The sequence below is a fragment of the Trachypithecus francoisi genome, unplaced genomic scaffold (genome assembly GCF_009764315.1).
Source record: "Trachypithecus francoisi isolate TF-2019V2 unplaced genomic scaffold, Tfra_2.0 Lachesis_group8, whole genome shotgun sequence".
In the NCBI taxonomy this organism is placed as follows: Eukaryota; Metazoa; Chordata; class Mammalia; order Primates; family Cercopithecidae; genus Trachypithecus; species Trachypithecus francoisi.
This window is the reverse complement of record NW_022681473.1, coordinates 11,693,319-11,711,654: the sequence shown is the minus strand read 5'-3', so window position 1 is coordinate 11,711,654 and position 18,336 is coordinate 11,693,319. Positions and strand designations below refer to the sequence as shown.

Below are 18,336 nucleotides of genomic sequence, written 5' to 3'. Positions count from 1 at the left end.
AAAGCCTATAGAAATCCAAGGATATACAAAGGAAAGCTTGTGGAAGAGGTGATGGCTGAGCTGGACCATGAAGCACCTAGAAGATGAGGATGACAGTGAGGGGAAGCAGGGCCTCCAGGTGCATGGAGCAGCCTGGGCAAAGGCATGGACATAAGGCTGACTCAGCCACCTGGAGGACAAAGGTGCCCACATTCCTGCTGGCACCTTGCCAGGCTGGGGCTATACTCCCTGTTTGCTGAGTATGAGGCTCACGAGTGCTACTGGTCATTCGTCACAAGAGCAAATGTGTGCAGTTATTTCTGTAGCACTTGGCAGTACTGACATCAAAGGTAAGTAATCCTTTTTCTGTGGGATCTGCCCTTTGCACTGTAGGAGGTTCAGCAGCACCCCGGCCTCTGCCCCCTGGGTGCTGATAGCACCCCCACCACCACCCAGCCGTGACAACCAAAACTGTCCAGGCTGATGTCTTTGGGAATAGGGAGGAGATGGGAGTAGATGTGCCCTAGGTGACAATCGCCGCTCTGCAGTGGAAAACTTTATGTCAGTTCTCCTATGTGACTCTTGCAATGGCCCTAAGGTAGGTGATAACAACTTTGGGGTCACTACAGTTACCAGCAAAATGAATGGGGCATTGAAAAGAAAAAAAAAATCGCGAACTTAATGGAGAAGATGTTAGTGTAAATATCTAATGAACCAAATCAGTTGTTACATGGGTACAGGATTAAGATTTTCACCACACATTATAGGGAAATGTCAAGTTAAGTAAAGTTCAGAGTTTTGGTTAAGGAGCCAAGGAGAATTAGCCAGGGGCTGACACCTGACCTCAGCTCTGCTTCCTAATCCAGCTCTATCTCCCAACTCATTGGATGAACCATCCAGTGTCAGAAAAAAAAAAAAAAAAGTCAACAAGAAAAATAATAACAAAAAATTTTCCAGAAAAAAATATGGTATTGAAAAATCCGAAGACATCCATCTGTTTTCCATACCAAAAAATATTTTGCTAACATTCTGGAACATTGTCTGATGTGTGTCAGATCACATCGTGGTAATGGTCATTTTTTGAGAAAAGGAACACTGGGCTGGCGTGGTGGCTCACGCCTGTAATTCCAGCACTTTGGGAGGCCGATGTGGGCGGATCACTTGAGGTCAGGAGTTTGAGACTAGCCTGGCCAACATGGTGAAAACCCATCTCTACTAAAAATACAAAAATTAGCTGGCCATGGTGGTGCGCACCTATAGTCCCGGCTACTCGGTTGAGGCACAAGAATCGCTTGAATCCAGAAGGCAGCGGTTGCAGTGAGCTGAGATGGAGATTGAACCACTGAACTCCAGCCTGGGCGACAGAGTGAGACTCTGTCTCAAAAAAAAAAAAAAAGGAACACTGAGGTGGTCCCGCCCCAAGTTGGCACAGCCTCCAACTACCTCCCCCTCCCCTTACCTGTCTCCTCCCACCCTGACCCCAAAGCCATCATCCAGGAAAGTACAACATTAGTGTTAGTGCCCAGGATGTCACCCAGATGTGTGGTTAGTGTTGTGTGTAATCCCTGCCTTTAGTAAAGATTCAAACGTCGATGAGTGCCTCTTTCTAAATAGACCTGGTACTAAAACACGAGCGATATCATCAGTGAACTCTTGTAAAGCACCACATTTTGACCCAGAAAATAAATTACAAAATTATTGATTAAGCACTTATTATATGATGTTGTCATACAGAGGCAGGACATGCAGAGGCCATGTTCTCCAGGAGCATGAACAGAGGACAGGTCAGCGTCAGAGGATGTCAGTTCGGAGCTGCCCATGGAGAGCCACAGGTCCCTGGGAAGGGGGAGATCCAGGGAGTTGGAGGGGCCAGCAAAGAACACAAGGTGTGAGATGCTTTGATGTAGTTTCCAGAATGAATGAAGTGTTTCAACCCAGAGGGACTAAGGCAAGGGCAGTGGAGACCACAGGGAGCAAGGTAAAATAGTTAAATTACTGTAGGTAAAATTGCAAAGTAAATGTAAATGGTTTCAATAATTTCTCAAGCAGAAAACTGTGAGTCTTGTGCAGAAATCCACACGAAGTTCCCATAGGGCGGCAGTGGGAGTCAAGGTCACCAGGCCCCACCTGAGCCGTGGTGTGCAGGTTTTTCAGGATCCAGCCAAGGAGGGAAAGGGTTGAGAGCAGCTTGTGGAGCCAGAACACCTGGCTTCATATCCTGTTGCTGCCACTTCCTAGCTGTGTCTCGAAAAGTTCTATGGAATCTCTGTGTCCCATCTCCTGTAGCGGGGGTGAAATGATCTGCCCACTTCACAGAGTGGTGATCACACATCCAGTTTGCTCAGGACAGTCCTGGTTTATATTGTTATCCTGGCATCCCACCCATTTCCGGTTCCCTTTCATTTCCAAAGTGCCCCTCATTTGCAATCAATAGTATGGTCACTCTGCTCATAGGATGACAGCGGTGAGATTCAAAGAGGCTTACAACAGTGCCTGTCATTTAGGAACTGGTGCAGAATTGGTTTTCATTCATATTTTATTGCACATTTCCTGAAAGTTGCTAAACAATTAGATCTTAAGTGTTCTTATCACAAAAAAAAAACAAACCAAGTATGTGAGGTGATGGTATGCTAATTAACTTGAATTAATCATTTCAGAATGTATATATACATCAAAACATATATTATAAAACATAAATATAAATAATTTTTATTTGTCAATTTGCCTTAGTAAAGCTGGGTAAAAAATTTAAAAATGTATCTAAACATGTTAAGTAAATTGGAACTGGTTCCTGGGAAGATTAATATGGTAATACGAAGTAGAATATGCTTGGGTGAGAAGTTATTTGTAAATTATTTCAATAAAACTCTGAGGCCAGGTGTGGTAGTTCATGCCTGTAATCCCAGCACTTTGGGAGGCCAAGGTGGGCAGATCACTTAAGCCCAGGAGTTCGAGACCAGCCTGAGCAAATGGCGAAACTCTGTCTCTACCAGAAATACAAAAATTAGCTGGGTGTGGTGGTGTGCGCCTGTAATCCCAGCTACTGGAAAGGCTGAGGCAGGAGGATCACTTGAACTCAGGAGACAGAGAGTGCAGTGAGCCAAGATGGCACCGCTGTACTCCAGCCTGGGTGACAAAAAAAGACCGTGTTCCAAAAAAAAAAAAATCAAAAAACCAAAAAAGCTCTGAGGAAAGGGGAACACAGAAGAAAAAAAAAAACACATAGATCAAAACACAGAACTTTGTTTTCAAACTTAAAACTTCAAAATTTTAGCTGGGAGCAGTGGCTCGTGCCTGTAATCCCAGCACTTTCGGAGGCCGAGCTGGGCGGATCATGAGGTAAGGAGATCAAGACCATCCTGGCTAACACGGTGAAACCCCATCTCTACTAAAAATACAAAAAATTAGCCAGGCGTGGTGGCGGGCACTTGTAGTCCCAGCTACTTGGAAGGCTGAGGCAGGAGAATGGTGTGAACCCAGGAGGAGGAGCTTGCAGCGAGCTGAGATCGCGCCACTGCACTCCAGGCTGGGTGAGAGAGCGAGACTCCGTCTCAAAAAAAAAAAAAAAAAAAATTTAGCTTATATCTGAATAGTTACTCAAATATTTTAGAGAATGTCATGTGGAAGCCGAGGTTTCAGTGGTGCCGAACAGTCCTAGTGGTCCTTGGAGTTTACCATAAATACATTTTTTATTACCAAAAATAATGGCTACCAGCTGACATTTGGGTAGCACCTGCTTTGTGCCAAGCACTGTTCTCAGGACTTTCCACTTTTTACTTCACTTGTGATTCACAGCAATTCTATGACTGTTCCCATTTTAAAGGGAACACAGAGCATTAAGTCTCCTGTCCAATGGTGCAGTCAGCAAACGGAGGAGCTGGGATGTGAACACAAGTGGCGGTCAGGCTCTGAGTCCTCACTCACCACCCATCTGCCATCCAACCCTTACAAGAAAGGGCTGCAGAACCTGCAGAGACAGGACCCAGCAGTGCAGCACAGCAGCGCTCAGCAGAGCTGCAGCTTCCCAGGCACTCACTTCCGGGAGTCTTGGGAATGTCCATCTGGGATGGGACTGCCCCATGGGTTAAGGGATTTTATCCTTTCCTGACAGTTCAGTCATCTGACTCCTCTGGGAGTCACCTCCCCCATCTTCTGAATTTATCCACCTTTAACCTACCTGCTCCCTACCCACAGCCTCCCCTCACTCTCTGAGCCAGAGGACATTTCTCCCACTTCAGGGAAAGCACCGTCTCCCTCCTCTGGCCTTCTAGAGCCCTTCATCCATCTCTCTCTGCACCTCTCCTTTCCCATCTGGGCTTATAGTCTCCTGTGTGTGTCTCCCCAGGCTTCTCAGAGGTACAAAGGTTCACAGTTCTCTTCTGACAATTGAGGGAGTATGAAAAATGCACCACTGTCACGTGCATCTTGGCTGTGTGTGTAAGAGGATTCTTCCTTGGTTGCCATAGACTCCCCATAGAAGCTACGGCCTCTCCTTTCCTCAGCCCCATTTCAGAAAGAAGAGACCAGAAAGCATTTCTGACGTGTGTGGTCCCTTTAGAGGATTCACACTGTTCCCTTCACTCAATCCCAACCCCGTGTCACCAGATGTATTCACCCCCATGCAGGGGAAGGTCAGTCTTTGCAAGCTTCTGACACATTTTGGGACACTGAGCTGGAATATGGGAGTGCTGGGGTGGACTGAACACTGAGCAACTCAGACTTGGAATCCCAGCATGAGGCTTGGGCAACGCGAGGGAGGTGCCGGGTCTAGACGAGGTCTTGGTGACTTGAACAACAGGCATATTGCTGCCAACCAAGATGGCTCCAAGAGGCCTTTCCTGAAGTTCTGTTCTGGGTAAGCAGGTGACTGACAGGGCAGGGCCATAAGGACTGGGGCACAAGGCAAAGCCTCAGTAAGTACTGGCCAAGGAGACAGTCTCACATTTCATGATCAAGGTCCTTCACTACCCTTAGGAAACAAGGCTACCAGCCAGGGTTAGCTGTGTACAGTGGTAAGTAAATAACACTTCTCCTTTCTGTCCTCCCCCAAATTAGGTTTGTTCTTGACCACTGAGGCTCCACCTGAATGGTGGAAAGAAACATGTCACAAGTAATCCAGAGAGTAAACAATGCATTCACAGGGAATTAACAATGGATTCATCCCTCTGGCTGTTTCATCTACTTCTTTTTCTTTCTTTCTTTTTTTTTTTTTACTTGAGCCAACTATGTTTTTCTTGTTCCTATGACCTTCACTGTGACCCTAATTAAACAGGGGTGGCGTTTTTATCATGTGAGGCTGTCCCGTCCTTCTCCTGATTCTATGTGGCCACGTACCTTCCCTCCCTTACCTTGCCAGATGCTCTCTGTCCTCAAGCTTCTGTACTTGCAGTTCCCTCTCCCTGGAATGCTCTTCCCCAGATGTGTCCCTGGACATCACCATCCACTCATCCAAGTCTCAGCTGAAACAGCACCTGCTCCTACAGGCTGCCTTGGGGGACTTACAGGCCACTGACCCTGGGCAGGCCGTCTATGACAGCGTTCAGCTGTTGTGAATATTTTGCTGTTCTTTGCAGCAGTGACCACTTTCTCATAGCTCTAACGTATCTTATCTTGAGTCTTGTTCTTTTCGTCCTTCATTAGAAAATAAGGTCTATAGGAGCAAGCACCTGGTCTAACCTGTTTCTAGAACTGAATCTAGTGCAGGGCCCAGCTCACAGGAGAAGCCGTGATGAAGCAACAGTGATGTGTATAACAAGGGATCCATGTATGAATGCAACTGCCATTTATTCAGAATTATCTTATGCTTGGCCATGTGATCAAAAATTTACAGACTGTTGGCCAAGAGAGGTGGCTCACCACTGTAATCCAGTACTTTGGGAGGCCAAGGCGGGTGGATCACAAGGTCAGGAGTTTGAGACCAGCCTAGCAAACATGGTGAAACCTCGTCTCTACTAAAAATAGAAAAAAAAATAAAAATAAAAATTAGCTGGGTGTTGTGGTGCACACCTGTAATCCCAGCTACTCAGGAGGCTGAGGCAGGAGAATCGCTTGAACCTGGGAAAGCTGAGGTTGCAGTGAGCTGAGATCATGCCACTGCACTCCAGCCTGGGCAATAAGAGTGAGACTTCATCTCAAAAAAAAAAAAAAATGTACAGAGCGTCTATCATCATTACAAAAATTCAGCATCATGGCTGGGCATGGTGGCTCACACCTGTAATCCCAGCACTTTGGGAGGCTGAGGTGGGTGGATCACCTGAGGTCAGGAGTTCGAGACCAGCCTGGCCAACAGGGAGAAACCCCATCTCTACTAAAAATACGAAAATTATCCAGGCATCACGCCACATGCCTGTAATCCCAGCTACTCGGAAGGCTGAGGTAAGAGAATCGCTTGAACTTGGGAGACAGAGGTTGCAGTGCGCCAAGATCGTGCCATTGAACTCCGGCCTGGGGCAAGACTCCATCTCAAAAAAAAAAAAAAAAAAATTCATCGTCATTTATACCCATTTAGTAAAGAGAGAAAGGAAGCCCAGACGGACCAGCGTTGTAACTTGCCTAAAGACACAGCATGACTACATGTGGCCTCCGGGCTCCACACCCACACCTGCCCAAATCTCATCACCTAAATCCCATCATGGACCAACCCCATTGCCACCCACTGCCCAGCACTGCCTACCCAAGCAGTCAGCTACTCCGCTCACTCCCAGCATCCTCTCAACCAGTGGAAGGAAAACTGTAAAAGACTAACAAAGAACTAAGCACGAATTAAATTATAAATATATTGTAAAATAAATAGTGTTGTAATTCTTAACAAGAATAACAAGAAGCTTTCAGTTGAGGTTATATATTAATGTTTTTCCCAAAACTTAAAGCACTTTTCTGGGCTGGGCACGGTGGCTCACGCCTGTAATCCCAGCACTTTGGGAGGCTGAGGGGGGCAGATCACCTGAGGTCAGGAATTCAAGACCAGCCTGGCTGAAATGGTGAAATCCCGTCTCTACTAAAAATACAAAGATTAGCCAGGTGTCCTGGCGGGGGCCTGTAATCCCAGCTACCCAGGAGGCTGAGGCAGGAGAATTGCTGGAACCCAGGAGGCGGAAGCCGCAGTGAGCTGAGATCGCGTCACTGCACTCCAGCCTGGGCAACAGAGTGAGACTCTGTCTCAAAACAACAACAATACCCCAAAAAACAAAACAAAAAAAACCCCACTTTTCAGAAAAAGAAATGTCTATGGATTAGGAAGGTCTGCCTCCCAGAGGAAGATGCAGGTAACACAAATATTTGATGATTCCAGGACCGGCAGATATACAAGTTATGAAACTGTTTGTACCTTGAAGAATAAGGAGAAGAAGAGGAAAAGACAAAGAGGAGTAGGAGGAAAAGAACAGAAGGAGGAGGAGGAAGAAGAGAAAGAGGACTAGAAGAAAACTACAATAATAACAACAGTGTTGAGAGCACAAGATCACACCATTGGGTTTTGCTTTATATTGTGGAAAACACTGTTGCATCCGTTTTACTAAAAGCCATGTGTCATTATTGTAGTCCCCAAATTGTCAGGGATCCAAATATTACTGCCTTCTTGGTTTCTACAAACAGAGCACAGGCTGGCTGGGCTCCCCTTGGGGCACACTATTGTGCCCTGGTCCTACGCCAGGCTGACACTTTGCTTCATTCCTGGGAGGGACTAAGGTGTCTCCCTGGGGAATAAATAGAGCAGGGCTGGATGCTCACCTCCACAGCAGCTTCCTTGATCCCTGCCACGCACGACTGAACACAGACAGCAGCCGCCTCGCCATGAAGCTGCTAATGGTCCTCATGCTGGCGACTCTCCCTCTGCACTGCTATGCAGGTGAGTTCTGGGCAGAGACGGCTGCTTCTGGGCTAGGAGTTGCCATTCTGGGCCCCTGTAGAAGAACTCACAGCCCTTCATCCCCAGCCAGGAGTTGGGATGGCTTAAAATGAACCCCAGTGTGAAGGGCCTGAGTGTGACAGGCCTTAGGATCGCCGTGAGTTCCTGACAATCAAGCGGGCAGTGCCCTCGTGGGCTGTCCCCTGCATTGGAGCTGCACGTGGTATATCATGGCACTTGGGGTCTCACCATGGTCACGGCGACCATAGAAACCAGGATGAGTCTCAGGATTGAATATTGAAATTAACGATTTCAGTGGGGCAAGAGAGAGATGGCATCTGCACTTAGAAACCACGAAATCATCATGGGTCTCCTTGAATGTGGAACGAAATAGGAAACCTCCCAGGACAGAAGGCCCAGGCTGCAGAGTGTGACCCAGTGTCTCTCACCCAGTGTGGCTCACTCTGTGTTCTCAGAGTTGATCTGGGTCCTTCTGGGATGCCCTTTCCCTCCCAGTTGCTTCAGGCTCAAAGCAGACCGGTGAGGAGAACTCACACCCCCTGGAGTCTCCTTCCAGCGCTGAAGACCCAGTGGGAGGAAAAACCCCGGCTGCTGGAATCAGCACTAGTAGTTCCATAGGTAGCCTGCCTTGTGCAATTCACAAAGGTGGATTCCAAACCCTACCATATTGATGTCCAAGGTAGGTGCAGACACGTAGAAGGGTGACAAGCTCACAGTCAACAAACTAGAAAATCACAAAGTCCGGAGCACAACCAGCTCACATGAAGCCAAGTCCTGAGCTCTTTCCTCTCCCTTACAGTGGGGGGTGACCTCAGATCCCTTCATGAACAAGTTCTATTTCCCATTCATGTGTGTGTGTGTGTATATGTGTGTGTGTGTGTGTGTGTGTTTGAGACCCTGTTTGAGACAGGGTCTTGCTGTGTCACCCAGGCTGGGACTGGGACTGGTGTGCAATGGCACGGTCTCAGCTCACTGCAACCTCTTCTTCCCAGGCGCAAGTAATGCTCCTGTCTCAGCCTCCCAAGTAGCTGGGACTACAGGTGGGCACCACTATGCCTGGCTAATTTTTAATTTTTTTGTAGAGATGAGGTCTCCCTATGTTGTCCAGGCTGGTCTTGAACTCCTGAGCTCAAGCAATTTGCCTGCCTTGGCCTCCCTAAGTGCTGGGATTACAGGCGTGAGCCACCATGCCTGGTCACACATTCCCTTTTATTGCAGTAGAGTCAACAGAACTAATGGACAATGTCCTAGACCCATTAATCTGAAATCCTTGGAAACCCTCCCTGATGCTGGGCATGATAACAGGGAAGCATTGCATGACTTTGAACCAAGAAAGCCCAAGTGGTGTTTGCTATGTGCCCCCAGTCAGAGCACCTCATTTATCGAGGGTCCTCTTCACCAAGGATACACGGGGTTGGGCTTCTCTGGGTTTGGGAGGTTGGAGAGAATTTGCAGAACCTGAGTTTATGCTCTCAGAATTGAGAACTCTACATCCTGCACCAAAATCTTTCTGAACCTCGGTCTGTCCCTGGAGGTACGAAGACAGCCGGCTTTCCCAATTCATCCCTAAAATGAGCTCACACCTCTGGTAATGGCCCATGTTCTTGTGTCCTTTTTTTTTTTTTTTTTTTTTTTTCAGATTCTGGCTGCAAACTCCTGGAGGATGTGGTTGAAAAGACCATCAATTCTGACATATCTATACCTGAGTACAAAGAGCTTCTTCAAGAATTCACAGACAGCGAGGCCGCTGCAGAGGCTATGGGGAAATTCAAGCAGTGCTTCCTCAGCCAGTCACATAGAACTCTGAAAAACTTCGGACTGATGATGGTAATTTTGGCTTCTTCTTATGCACCCTTTGAAAATCACTGATCAGAACCAGCGGGCTCTAAACTTTATATATCAATTCATTAAACTTTGTCTCCAGGCTGCTTTGCCACTTCACACTGAGAATCTTTAGGTAGTGATAAATGGAAAAGGCAAAAGGGAGAAAAGCAAGACTTAGAGATCACCCATCTACCTCTGACCTCACCAGTCCATTCTCACACAGACACAGACACACATAAGCACACAAGTATAGACACACAGCCACAGAGCGACAGGCATCTGCATTTTTTTTTTTTTTTTTTGAGACAGAGTTTCGCTCTGTCACCCAGTCTGGAGTGCAGTGGCACGAATCTCAGCTCACTGCAACCTCCACCTCCTGGGTTCGAGTGAATTGCCTGCCTCCGCCTCCCAAGTATTTGGAATTACAGGTGTGCGCCACCATGCCTGGCTAATTTTTGTATTTTTACTAGAGACGGAGTTTTGCCATTTGGCAAGGCTGGTCTCAAACTCCTGACTTCAAGTGATCTGCCTCCCTTGGCCTCCCAAAATTCTGGAATTACAGGTGTGAGCCACTGCGCCCAGCCAGACACATGCACATTTTTATTAAGAGAAAAAATTTGGTTCTCAAGGAGTCACACACTTGTAGGAGCAACCTACTAAGACATTTCCTATTTTCACAAAACAAATATTAAAAACATTCTTATTATTTTTTATCTAGCTCAGAAAATGCAATTTGTGCAAATTCTGCATTTTCTAAAATAAATAAAAATTTTTGGGGGGGATGGAGTTTCACTCCGTTGCCAGGCTGGAGTGTAGTGGCATGATCTTCGTTCACTGCAAACTCTGCCTCCTGGGATCAAGCAATTCTTGTGCCTCAGACTCTCAAGTAGCTGGAACTACAGGCACGTACCACCACCATGCCCAGCTAATTTTTGTATTTTTAGTAGAGATGGGGTTTCACCATGTTGGCCAGGCTGGTCTTGAACTCCTGGCCTCAGGTGATCTGCCCGCCTCGGCCTCCCAAAGTGCTGGGATTACAGGTGTGAGCCATCCCTCCTGGCCTAAAATAAATAATTTAAAATGCAAGTCCAAGCAACCAAGATTTGTTAGCATACATGACTGGAAATCATGCACCACTTAATTAAGTGCCTCACGAAGTGGGAAGTGCAGATCACGAGTGTGAAACAGCACGAGTGCTAGAATTGTTTACAACAAAGTCAGTGGTTATAACAATGAGTATTTCTGTCTATTAATAAAGATGTATTGGCTACGAGTTTTTTTGTTTTTGTTTTTGTTTGTTTTTTGAGACGGAGTTTAGCTTTTGTTGCTCAGGCTGGAGTGCAATGGCACGATGTCGGCTCACTGTAGCCTCCGCCTCCTGGGTTCAAGTGAATCTCCTGCCTCAGCCTTCGGAGTAGCTGGGATTAGTGGCACATGCCACCACACCCAGCTAATTTTTGTATTTTAAGTAGAGATGGGGTTTCACCATGTTGACCAGGCTGGTCTCAAACTCCTGACCTCAGGTGATCTGCCCGCTTCAGCCTCCCAAAGTGCTGGGATTACTTTTTTTTTTTTTAAAGAATTTATTTAATACCCCAAAATTTTATTTAAAACATTCACATTGAGAATCTTTAGGTAGTGATAAATGGAAAAGGCAAAAGGGATTTGCCTTTTTTAAAACATTCCATAATAGAAAATTTAGAGATATATCAAATGCTCAAGGATAAAAGTAAATATTAACTGCAATTTGCGATGGTTGAATCATTCTTTTCTTTAAAAACTCAGATTAGCCAGGTGCTGTCCCTCATACCTGTAATCCCAGCACTTTGGGAGGCCAAGGTGGGAGGATCACTTGAGGTCAGGAGTTCAAGACCAGCCTGGCTAACATGCTGAAACCCTGTCTGTACTAAAAATACAAAAATTAGCCAGGCATGGTTGCGCACACCTGTAATTCCAGCTACTTGGGTGGCTGAGGCAGGAGAATTGCTTGAACCCGGGAGGCAGAGGTTGCAGTGGGCAAAGATAGTGCCACTGTACTCCAGCTTGGGCAACAAAGAGAGACTCCATCTCAAAAACAAACAAACAAACCAAAAACCCAAACAAACCAAAACAAACCCTCAGATTAATCATTTATATTGTAAAACTCCAATGTTTCTTGTTTCCATTTTTGTTTTGTTTTGTTTTGTTTTTTGAGACAGAGTCTTGCTCTTTTGCCCAGGCTGGAGGGCAGTGGTACAATCACAGCTCACTGCAGCCTCCATCTCCTGGGCTCAGGTGATCCTCCCACATCAGCCTCTTGAATAGCTGCAACTACAGGTGCACACTAGCACACCCAGCATAAAAAAATATATATATATATATATATTTTTTTTTTTGGTAGAGATGGAATTTTGTCATATTGCTCAGGCTAGTTTAAACTCCTGGGGTCAAGCAATCTGCCCACCTTAGCTTCCCGAAGTGCTGGGATTACAGGCATGAGCCATTGCACCCAGCCCAGCTCCAATATTTCATAGACCTCAAAGGTAATGGTGAAGGGTCTCAGCCTGTTACAACATTTCCACCTTTTATGCCTGTGCAGTAACTCAAAACCATCACATTCTTGTATTTGAGCTGAGAATTTTTTTAAACAATTATGTGTTGTAAAAGTGGTATCAGAAACAGTCCAAGTGATCAGGTCTTCAACAAATAGTATATGCAGCATATTTATTGGATAAGTTATTTCAAGGAATAGAATTTTTGGAGAAAAAAAGTAGTACATGGATCCCTGGTAGGGAAGAGGTCCTACAACCTGGGTCCTGTTTGGTGTTATGAAGTGTCTCCTGGATGACAGAATAAATGACGAGGGGATGCTGGCTTTTCTTCCACTGCAAATTTTCCTGGGAGTTAGCTGTTTGTGGACAAATGCAAAAAAACAAGAAGGCAAGTTATAATATCTGACTTAGTAAGTGAAATTTGCAAACCTAAGTGATCTGTTTTTGTTTTCCAGCATACGATGTACGACAGTATTTGGTGTAATTAAGAGTAATTAACTTTACACGAGGCGTTTGGCTCAGAGGACTACAGACTATGGCCAGAACTCATCTGTTGATTGCTAGAAACCACTTTTCTTTCTTGTGTTGTCTTTTTATATGTGGAAACTGCTGGACAATTGTTGAAACCTCAACTTCATTTCCATTTCAATAAACTAACTGCAAATCACTAAAATTATTTCTTGTTCTTCTATTAAAAAAAAAAAAAAGACGCTTTCCAGGCTGCACAGGCAGGCTGTAGGTTACAGACAGAGATAAGCCTGGAAGGAGTTGGGTGAGGGTCTGAGGTTTCTGGAAAACGCTTGAGTTCTCATCATCTCCAGCCCAAGAGCTGGACTTCTCTCTCTCTGAAGAAAAAAGCATTAGCTCTTGTTGCCTAATTGTTCTCTGAAGAGTGTCTCACTCTCCACATCCCAATACCTCCCTAAGCCACTTTCTCTGGAAACCTCATACTCTTGGGGTCGTGCTCAAAGCCCTGATTTTACCCCAGTCCCATCCATGCTGAGCCCTGCTGGTTATGCCAGGCTCCTCTGGGTTGTCTCTGGGCCTCCCCGAGGTGTGCAGGGCCCAGACCAGAGCCAGTCAGGGAGGTGAGGAGTGCAAAGCAAGGGGGATCCTGTCTGAATTTTAAATTTTGATTTTTATTTGTCATTCATGGATGTTGGCATTAATTTTGAACTTTTAAAGTATTGCATGAAAATATTACTTACTCTGGCCGGGCGCGGTGGCTCAAGCCTGTAATCCCAGCACTTTGGGAGGCCGAGACGGGCGGATCACGAGGTCAGGAGATCGAGACCATCCTGGCTAACACGGTGAAACCCCGTCTCTACTAAAAATACAAAAACTAGCCGGGCGAGGTGGCGGGCACCTGTAGTCCCAGCTACTCGGGAGGCTGAGGCAGGAGAATGGCGGGAACCCGGGAGGCGGAGCTTGCAGTGAGCTGAGATCCGGCCACTGCACTCCAGTCCGGGCGGCAGAGCGAGACTCCGCCTCAAAAAAAAAAAAAAAAAAAAAGAAAATATTACTTACTCTGATGACTGAGTTTTCTAGCATAGCAACACCTTAAATTATGCAACGTTCCCCTGTCCAGTCTCTGCCAGTGGGTTCATCTTGCCCTGCCCCACAGTGAGCTGCAAAGGCCATGAGGGTTGAGGGGAGTGAGTGTGCCATGCAGGTACCCAGCACAGCAGGGGATGTTTAAATGAAACTGGGTTTCAGCTCCATTCGTCCTGTCCTGTCCCCAGCACTCCTGTCACCAGGGGTAGGTTATTGCCTGTTCCTCTTCTTTCTGGGGCTATCCCCTCACGCAGAAAGACCCTGTCTATGTGTCTGGACAACTCAGCTTCACCAGGGCCGACTTCCATCAGGCAAGGCAAGGACAGGGATCAAGGCCCACAATATATATATAGGGGTGTGTGAAAATGTTATAATTTAAAGAATAATTTCCTGAAGAGATTGAATAGTAATGAACATGTATCAATGAATCTAGCCTGGATTCTATACTTCATCTTACCAATACAGTTGTAAAGTATGTTTAATATATTCTTATAGAGAAGTGGCCTATGAAGGCAATAAAATACCTGTGACCTACAAAAGTCATGATTAGCCCCTGCCCACAGCACCCTTCCCAAATCACAGTCCACGGTCTTTGCCTTAAGATCCTGAAAGGGAGGAGAAGGGAAAAGAGATTCAGAGCTAAAAACTGGAAAATGAGTATGTGGGTACTCAGAAAATGCAAATCTGTTCAGTGAAGACCCTGGACCATTTGGTGAGGAGGCCAAACACATTCTAGAAAGGGAACAGGCGCCAAGGTTAGGGGCCACTCCAGGGTGCCCATGCCACATGGCAAGCATCCCACAACCAAAAACAGGTTTGTTCCCCTAGGAGCCTGTGCCCAAGCCTGTCAGACCCATGCAGTTGAAAGGGGACTCTACGCAGGGGAGGAGACAGACTGAAGAGCTTCTGAAATTTCTGATGAAATGAACATTCCTGAGATGAGGTCTTAAGCAAGCACGAAGACGGTGAGAAACTCTGACTTGGGGCCTTGGGGCATACGGTCCCCACACCCAGCATTTCCTGAAGATCTCTGGGAAACTCAGCACTGTGCCCTCCAGTGTCCTGGCTCAGTGGATGACACAGGACTTCAAGGTAATCCTGGGAAGTAGATGAGACCCCAATTTCCTTACAGTGACCAGCCCTGGTGACTTCTGACAATGACTGGGAAAGCCCATCATGGTCAAGTCCCAAACAGGGAAAAACTAAACATTCAGAACATTACTCAAAATCGTGGCTGATGGAGGAAATTATTTCCGGACATTACTTGACGGGAACACATTTTCCCTGAGGAATTCCTCAATGGAATGGAAATTTTCTGCCTCAGGCAGGAAAGAACAATCTGGGCCAGTGACAAGACTGATTGATAAGGCCTGGAGGCTGAGGACTGGAGCGGTTCCTAGCTGGAGGGACACTGGTCCTCAGTGGCTCCTGCCCCAGCACTGACTGTGTGGGGAGCTCCATAGGAAGCAGGGACACCGACCTGGTGACCAGGCCATGGACCAATGGCAGCTTCAGGGGCTGGATGAGATGTCTACAGACCACTGCATGAGAATGTGAAGGAGGCCCTGGACTGCAAGCAGCTGGGGTCACACCACCAAGCTTCACAGGTTTAAAATAATTGAGCTCTTGGCAGCTCATGCTGAGGCAGGAAAATAGGTTCTGGAGGCAGGGAACATAAGGCCAATTCACACTTCAGCTATGACAGGAAATATCCTGTCCACAACGTGGAGGCCAAGTCAATGACTTTGTCACTCTACTTCATCTTCTCCATTTACACAGGGCATGGGGTATTAAATAGAGGTATTCCAAGTAATCAATGGAATCCTCTAGCAGGTATTTAAACTCCGAAAAATTCTGTAATAGGGCCTTTGAGCTCCTAAGCTCGGGCCCGCTCCCACACTGTGGAACGTACTTTCATTTTCAATAAATCCCTTCATTCCTTCCTTGATTTGTGTGTTTTGTCCAGTTCCTTGTTCAAGATGCCAAGAACCTGGACACCCTCCACCATGAATGTATTTTGGCAAGCCAGCCAGGAGGAAGAGGTAAGCCCAGAGTTTGAGATTTATTTATTATTATTATTATTATCTTTTTTTTTTTTTTTTTTTTTTGAGACAGAGTCTTGCTCTGTCGCCCGGGCTGCAGTGCAGTGGCCGGATCTCAGCTCACTGCAAGCTCCGCCTCCCGGGTTATGCCATTCTCCTGCCTCAGCCTCCCGAGTAGCTGGGACTACAGGCGCCCGCCACCTCGCCCGCCACCTCGCCCGGCTAGTTTTTTTGTATTTTTTAGTAGAGACGGGGTTTCACTGTGTTAGCCAGGATGGTCTCGATCTCCTGACCTCGTGATCCGCCCGTCTCGGCCTCCCAAAGTGCTGGGATGACAGGCTTGAGCCACTGCGCCCGGCCAAATTTGGGATTTATTCTTTTCCTTTCTCCTTTTCCTTTCTGCTCCACACAGGGGACTCTCTTTCTTTCTCTTTTCCTGTCCAACCAGGGATCCTTGGTGGGTGGCACTTAAACATGAAAGCAACTGCTGGTTTCTGGCCATGGCCAGCGAAACTAAGGGGTTTCCATGTGGAGAAGTCTGACCACCAATACCAGTTTGCTTAAGGGACCATGGTTTTTTCATGTTTTTCTTTTTTTTTCTCTCTCTCTTTCTTTTTCAGTCTTTCAGCAGCTGTTTCCTGGTAGCTCCTTGAAAACTGACGGCTGTTGGCTGGGGTCAGTCCCTGGTATTGCCTGAAGGCCTAGGAATGAATGGGAATAATTACCCTGCCCTGAAGGACTTTTTTTTTTTTTTTGCTTTTTTGAGACAGAGTCTTGCTCTGTTACCCAGGCTGGAGTGCAGTGGCGTGATCTTGGCTCACTGCAGCCTCCACCTCCTGAGTTCAAGTGATTCTCCTGCCTCAGCTTCCTGAGTAGCTGGGACTACAGATATACGCCACCATGCCTGGCTAATTTCTGTATTTTTAGTAGATTCAGCGTTTCACCATGTTGGCCAGGATGGTCTCGATCTCCTGACCTCGTGATCCACCTGCCTCAGCCTCCCAAAGTGCTGGGATTACAGGTGTGAGCCACCGTGCCCAGCCATGACTTTTTTAAAAAATCTTTTCCATGTGTGGTCCCTGATCCCTATGTGCCCCTATGTGTGGCGCAGTTCAAAGCAAACTTGCACGTTTCAGGTGACTTAAACCTTATTTTCTTATGCTAAATTCTTCGCTTCCCCTGTTGAACTGGCTAAGGGCAAAGGAAACCCACCCAGCTTCCAGGTCCTATCATTAAAGTTCATGGAAAAGGAAGCGTGGGAAAGCATGGCCTTATCAAACTATAAGGATGCTAAAAGTTGGAGATTACACCCGGGTACGGGAAAGCTCATAGTAGGCTCTGGAGGGAAGACATGCAAAGTGGCACCAGTGCCCACCTAAGGCCAGAGACGTCTGGAACTCTAAGATTGGACCCCACTGGAGGATGCTCTAAGGGATCCTCTGGACCTCAAACTCTCCAAAGAGGAGGCTCTTGGCAGAGGTTCTGAGGTCTAGTAATAAGCCCTCCTTAGAATTTTCTCTCACAGTTGCAATGCGGCTTGGCCGCAAAATTGTTTGGAATCTGGTTTACTGTCTAATGGGAAAGTGAGATGGTGTTGCCTATATCCAGGCTTTTGTGCTGCTATTCTAAGCAGGGGACCTGGTTAATGTGTGACGCCCTCCTCTGGCACTGTAAGATACCATAAAATTCCTCTTCCAAGGTTTAGCCTATTAACTTCCTTGTTCTTTGCTCTTGAACCTAATTTTCTTGTTCTCCATGTCTTCTTGCCCCTAGTTACTGTAAACAACCTTCCCATCAGCACTAATCGATAATTCACATCTCTTTGCTTGGTTACTCACTACACCCATTCCTCCCATCGAAGCCACACGTCCCAGCACTATAACTCACCTTCCACTTCCCACTTCCTTATTTGAGAAAAATATTCACAAGTAGCCAATTGGCTCAACTTAGATTGTATGGTCTGACCCCAGCCCATGGGAGGGTGACACAGATGTAAAGACCATGCATTAAAAATAAAAATCTCTCCTTTGTTCAGTGTGCTCTTACAATCATAATTGATGCAGACAGCACCCTTCTACAGAAGTAAATTGCCTTGCTGAGAAAACTTTTGCCTGAGTACTAGTTTCACTTTGCGGCACCAAGCATTTACTTCCAACAATTTTGGGGGACTCTTCCGGGATTCCCATTCTCCTCCAGGGAAGGAGTCTCTGGTCACCTCTTGTGAGGAGACGTGTCCCATTGATCTGTTGCAGTGGTCTCGGGACAATGGATCAGGACCCACCTGGCATGATGAATAAACCCAGAGTCTCAACAACGCAGGTGAAGAAAGGCTTACAGCACCACGGTGACCAAGTAACTCTGTACACAGACCAAGGTAAAAAATGTCTCAAGGGCAACAAAGTATTTCCTTGGTGGTCAGGATATTCTGAAGGTTAAAAGTGTGTGTAAACGATCACAAGCACTACTGCTCGTGGTGCTGCTTGTGTGAATGGTGCTAAGCACTACTGCTGTGTGGAGTGAGTGTGTCCTATCTGCGGTT

The 18,336-nt window shown here is 46.5% G+C and overlaps 1 protein-coding gene and 1 long non-coding RNA gene across 2 annotated transcripts; both read left to right on the top strand.

Annotated features, from left to right (window-relative positions):
• The first annotated feature begins 7,712 nt into the window (after window positions 1–7,712).
• Window positions 7,713–12,867, top strand: LOC117080054 (mammaglobin-B). Its single transcript, XM_033204546.1, has 3 exons — window positions 7,713–7,825; window positions 9,486–9,673; window positions 12,657–12,867. The coding sequence occupies exons 1-3, from the start codon at window positions 7,771–7,773 to the stop codon at window positions 12,687–12,689; spliced, it is 276 nt and encodes a 91-aa protein (XP_033060437.1). The 5' UTR covers window positions 7,713–7,770; the 3' UTR covers window positions 12,690–12,867.
• A 2,358-nt stretch (window positions 12,868–15,225) lies between these two features.
• On the top strand, window positions 15,226–18,171 carry LOC117080595. The gene is made up of 3 exons (XR_004435900.1): window positions 15,226–15,362; window positions 15,722–15,797; window positions 18,050–18,171. It is a non-coding gene; the product is annotated as an uncharacterized LOC117080595 (long non-coding RNA).
• The last annotated feature ends 165 nt before the right edge of the window (window positions 18,172–18,336 follow it).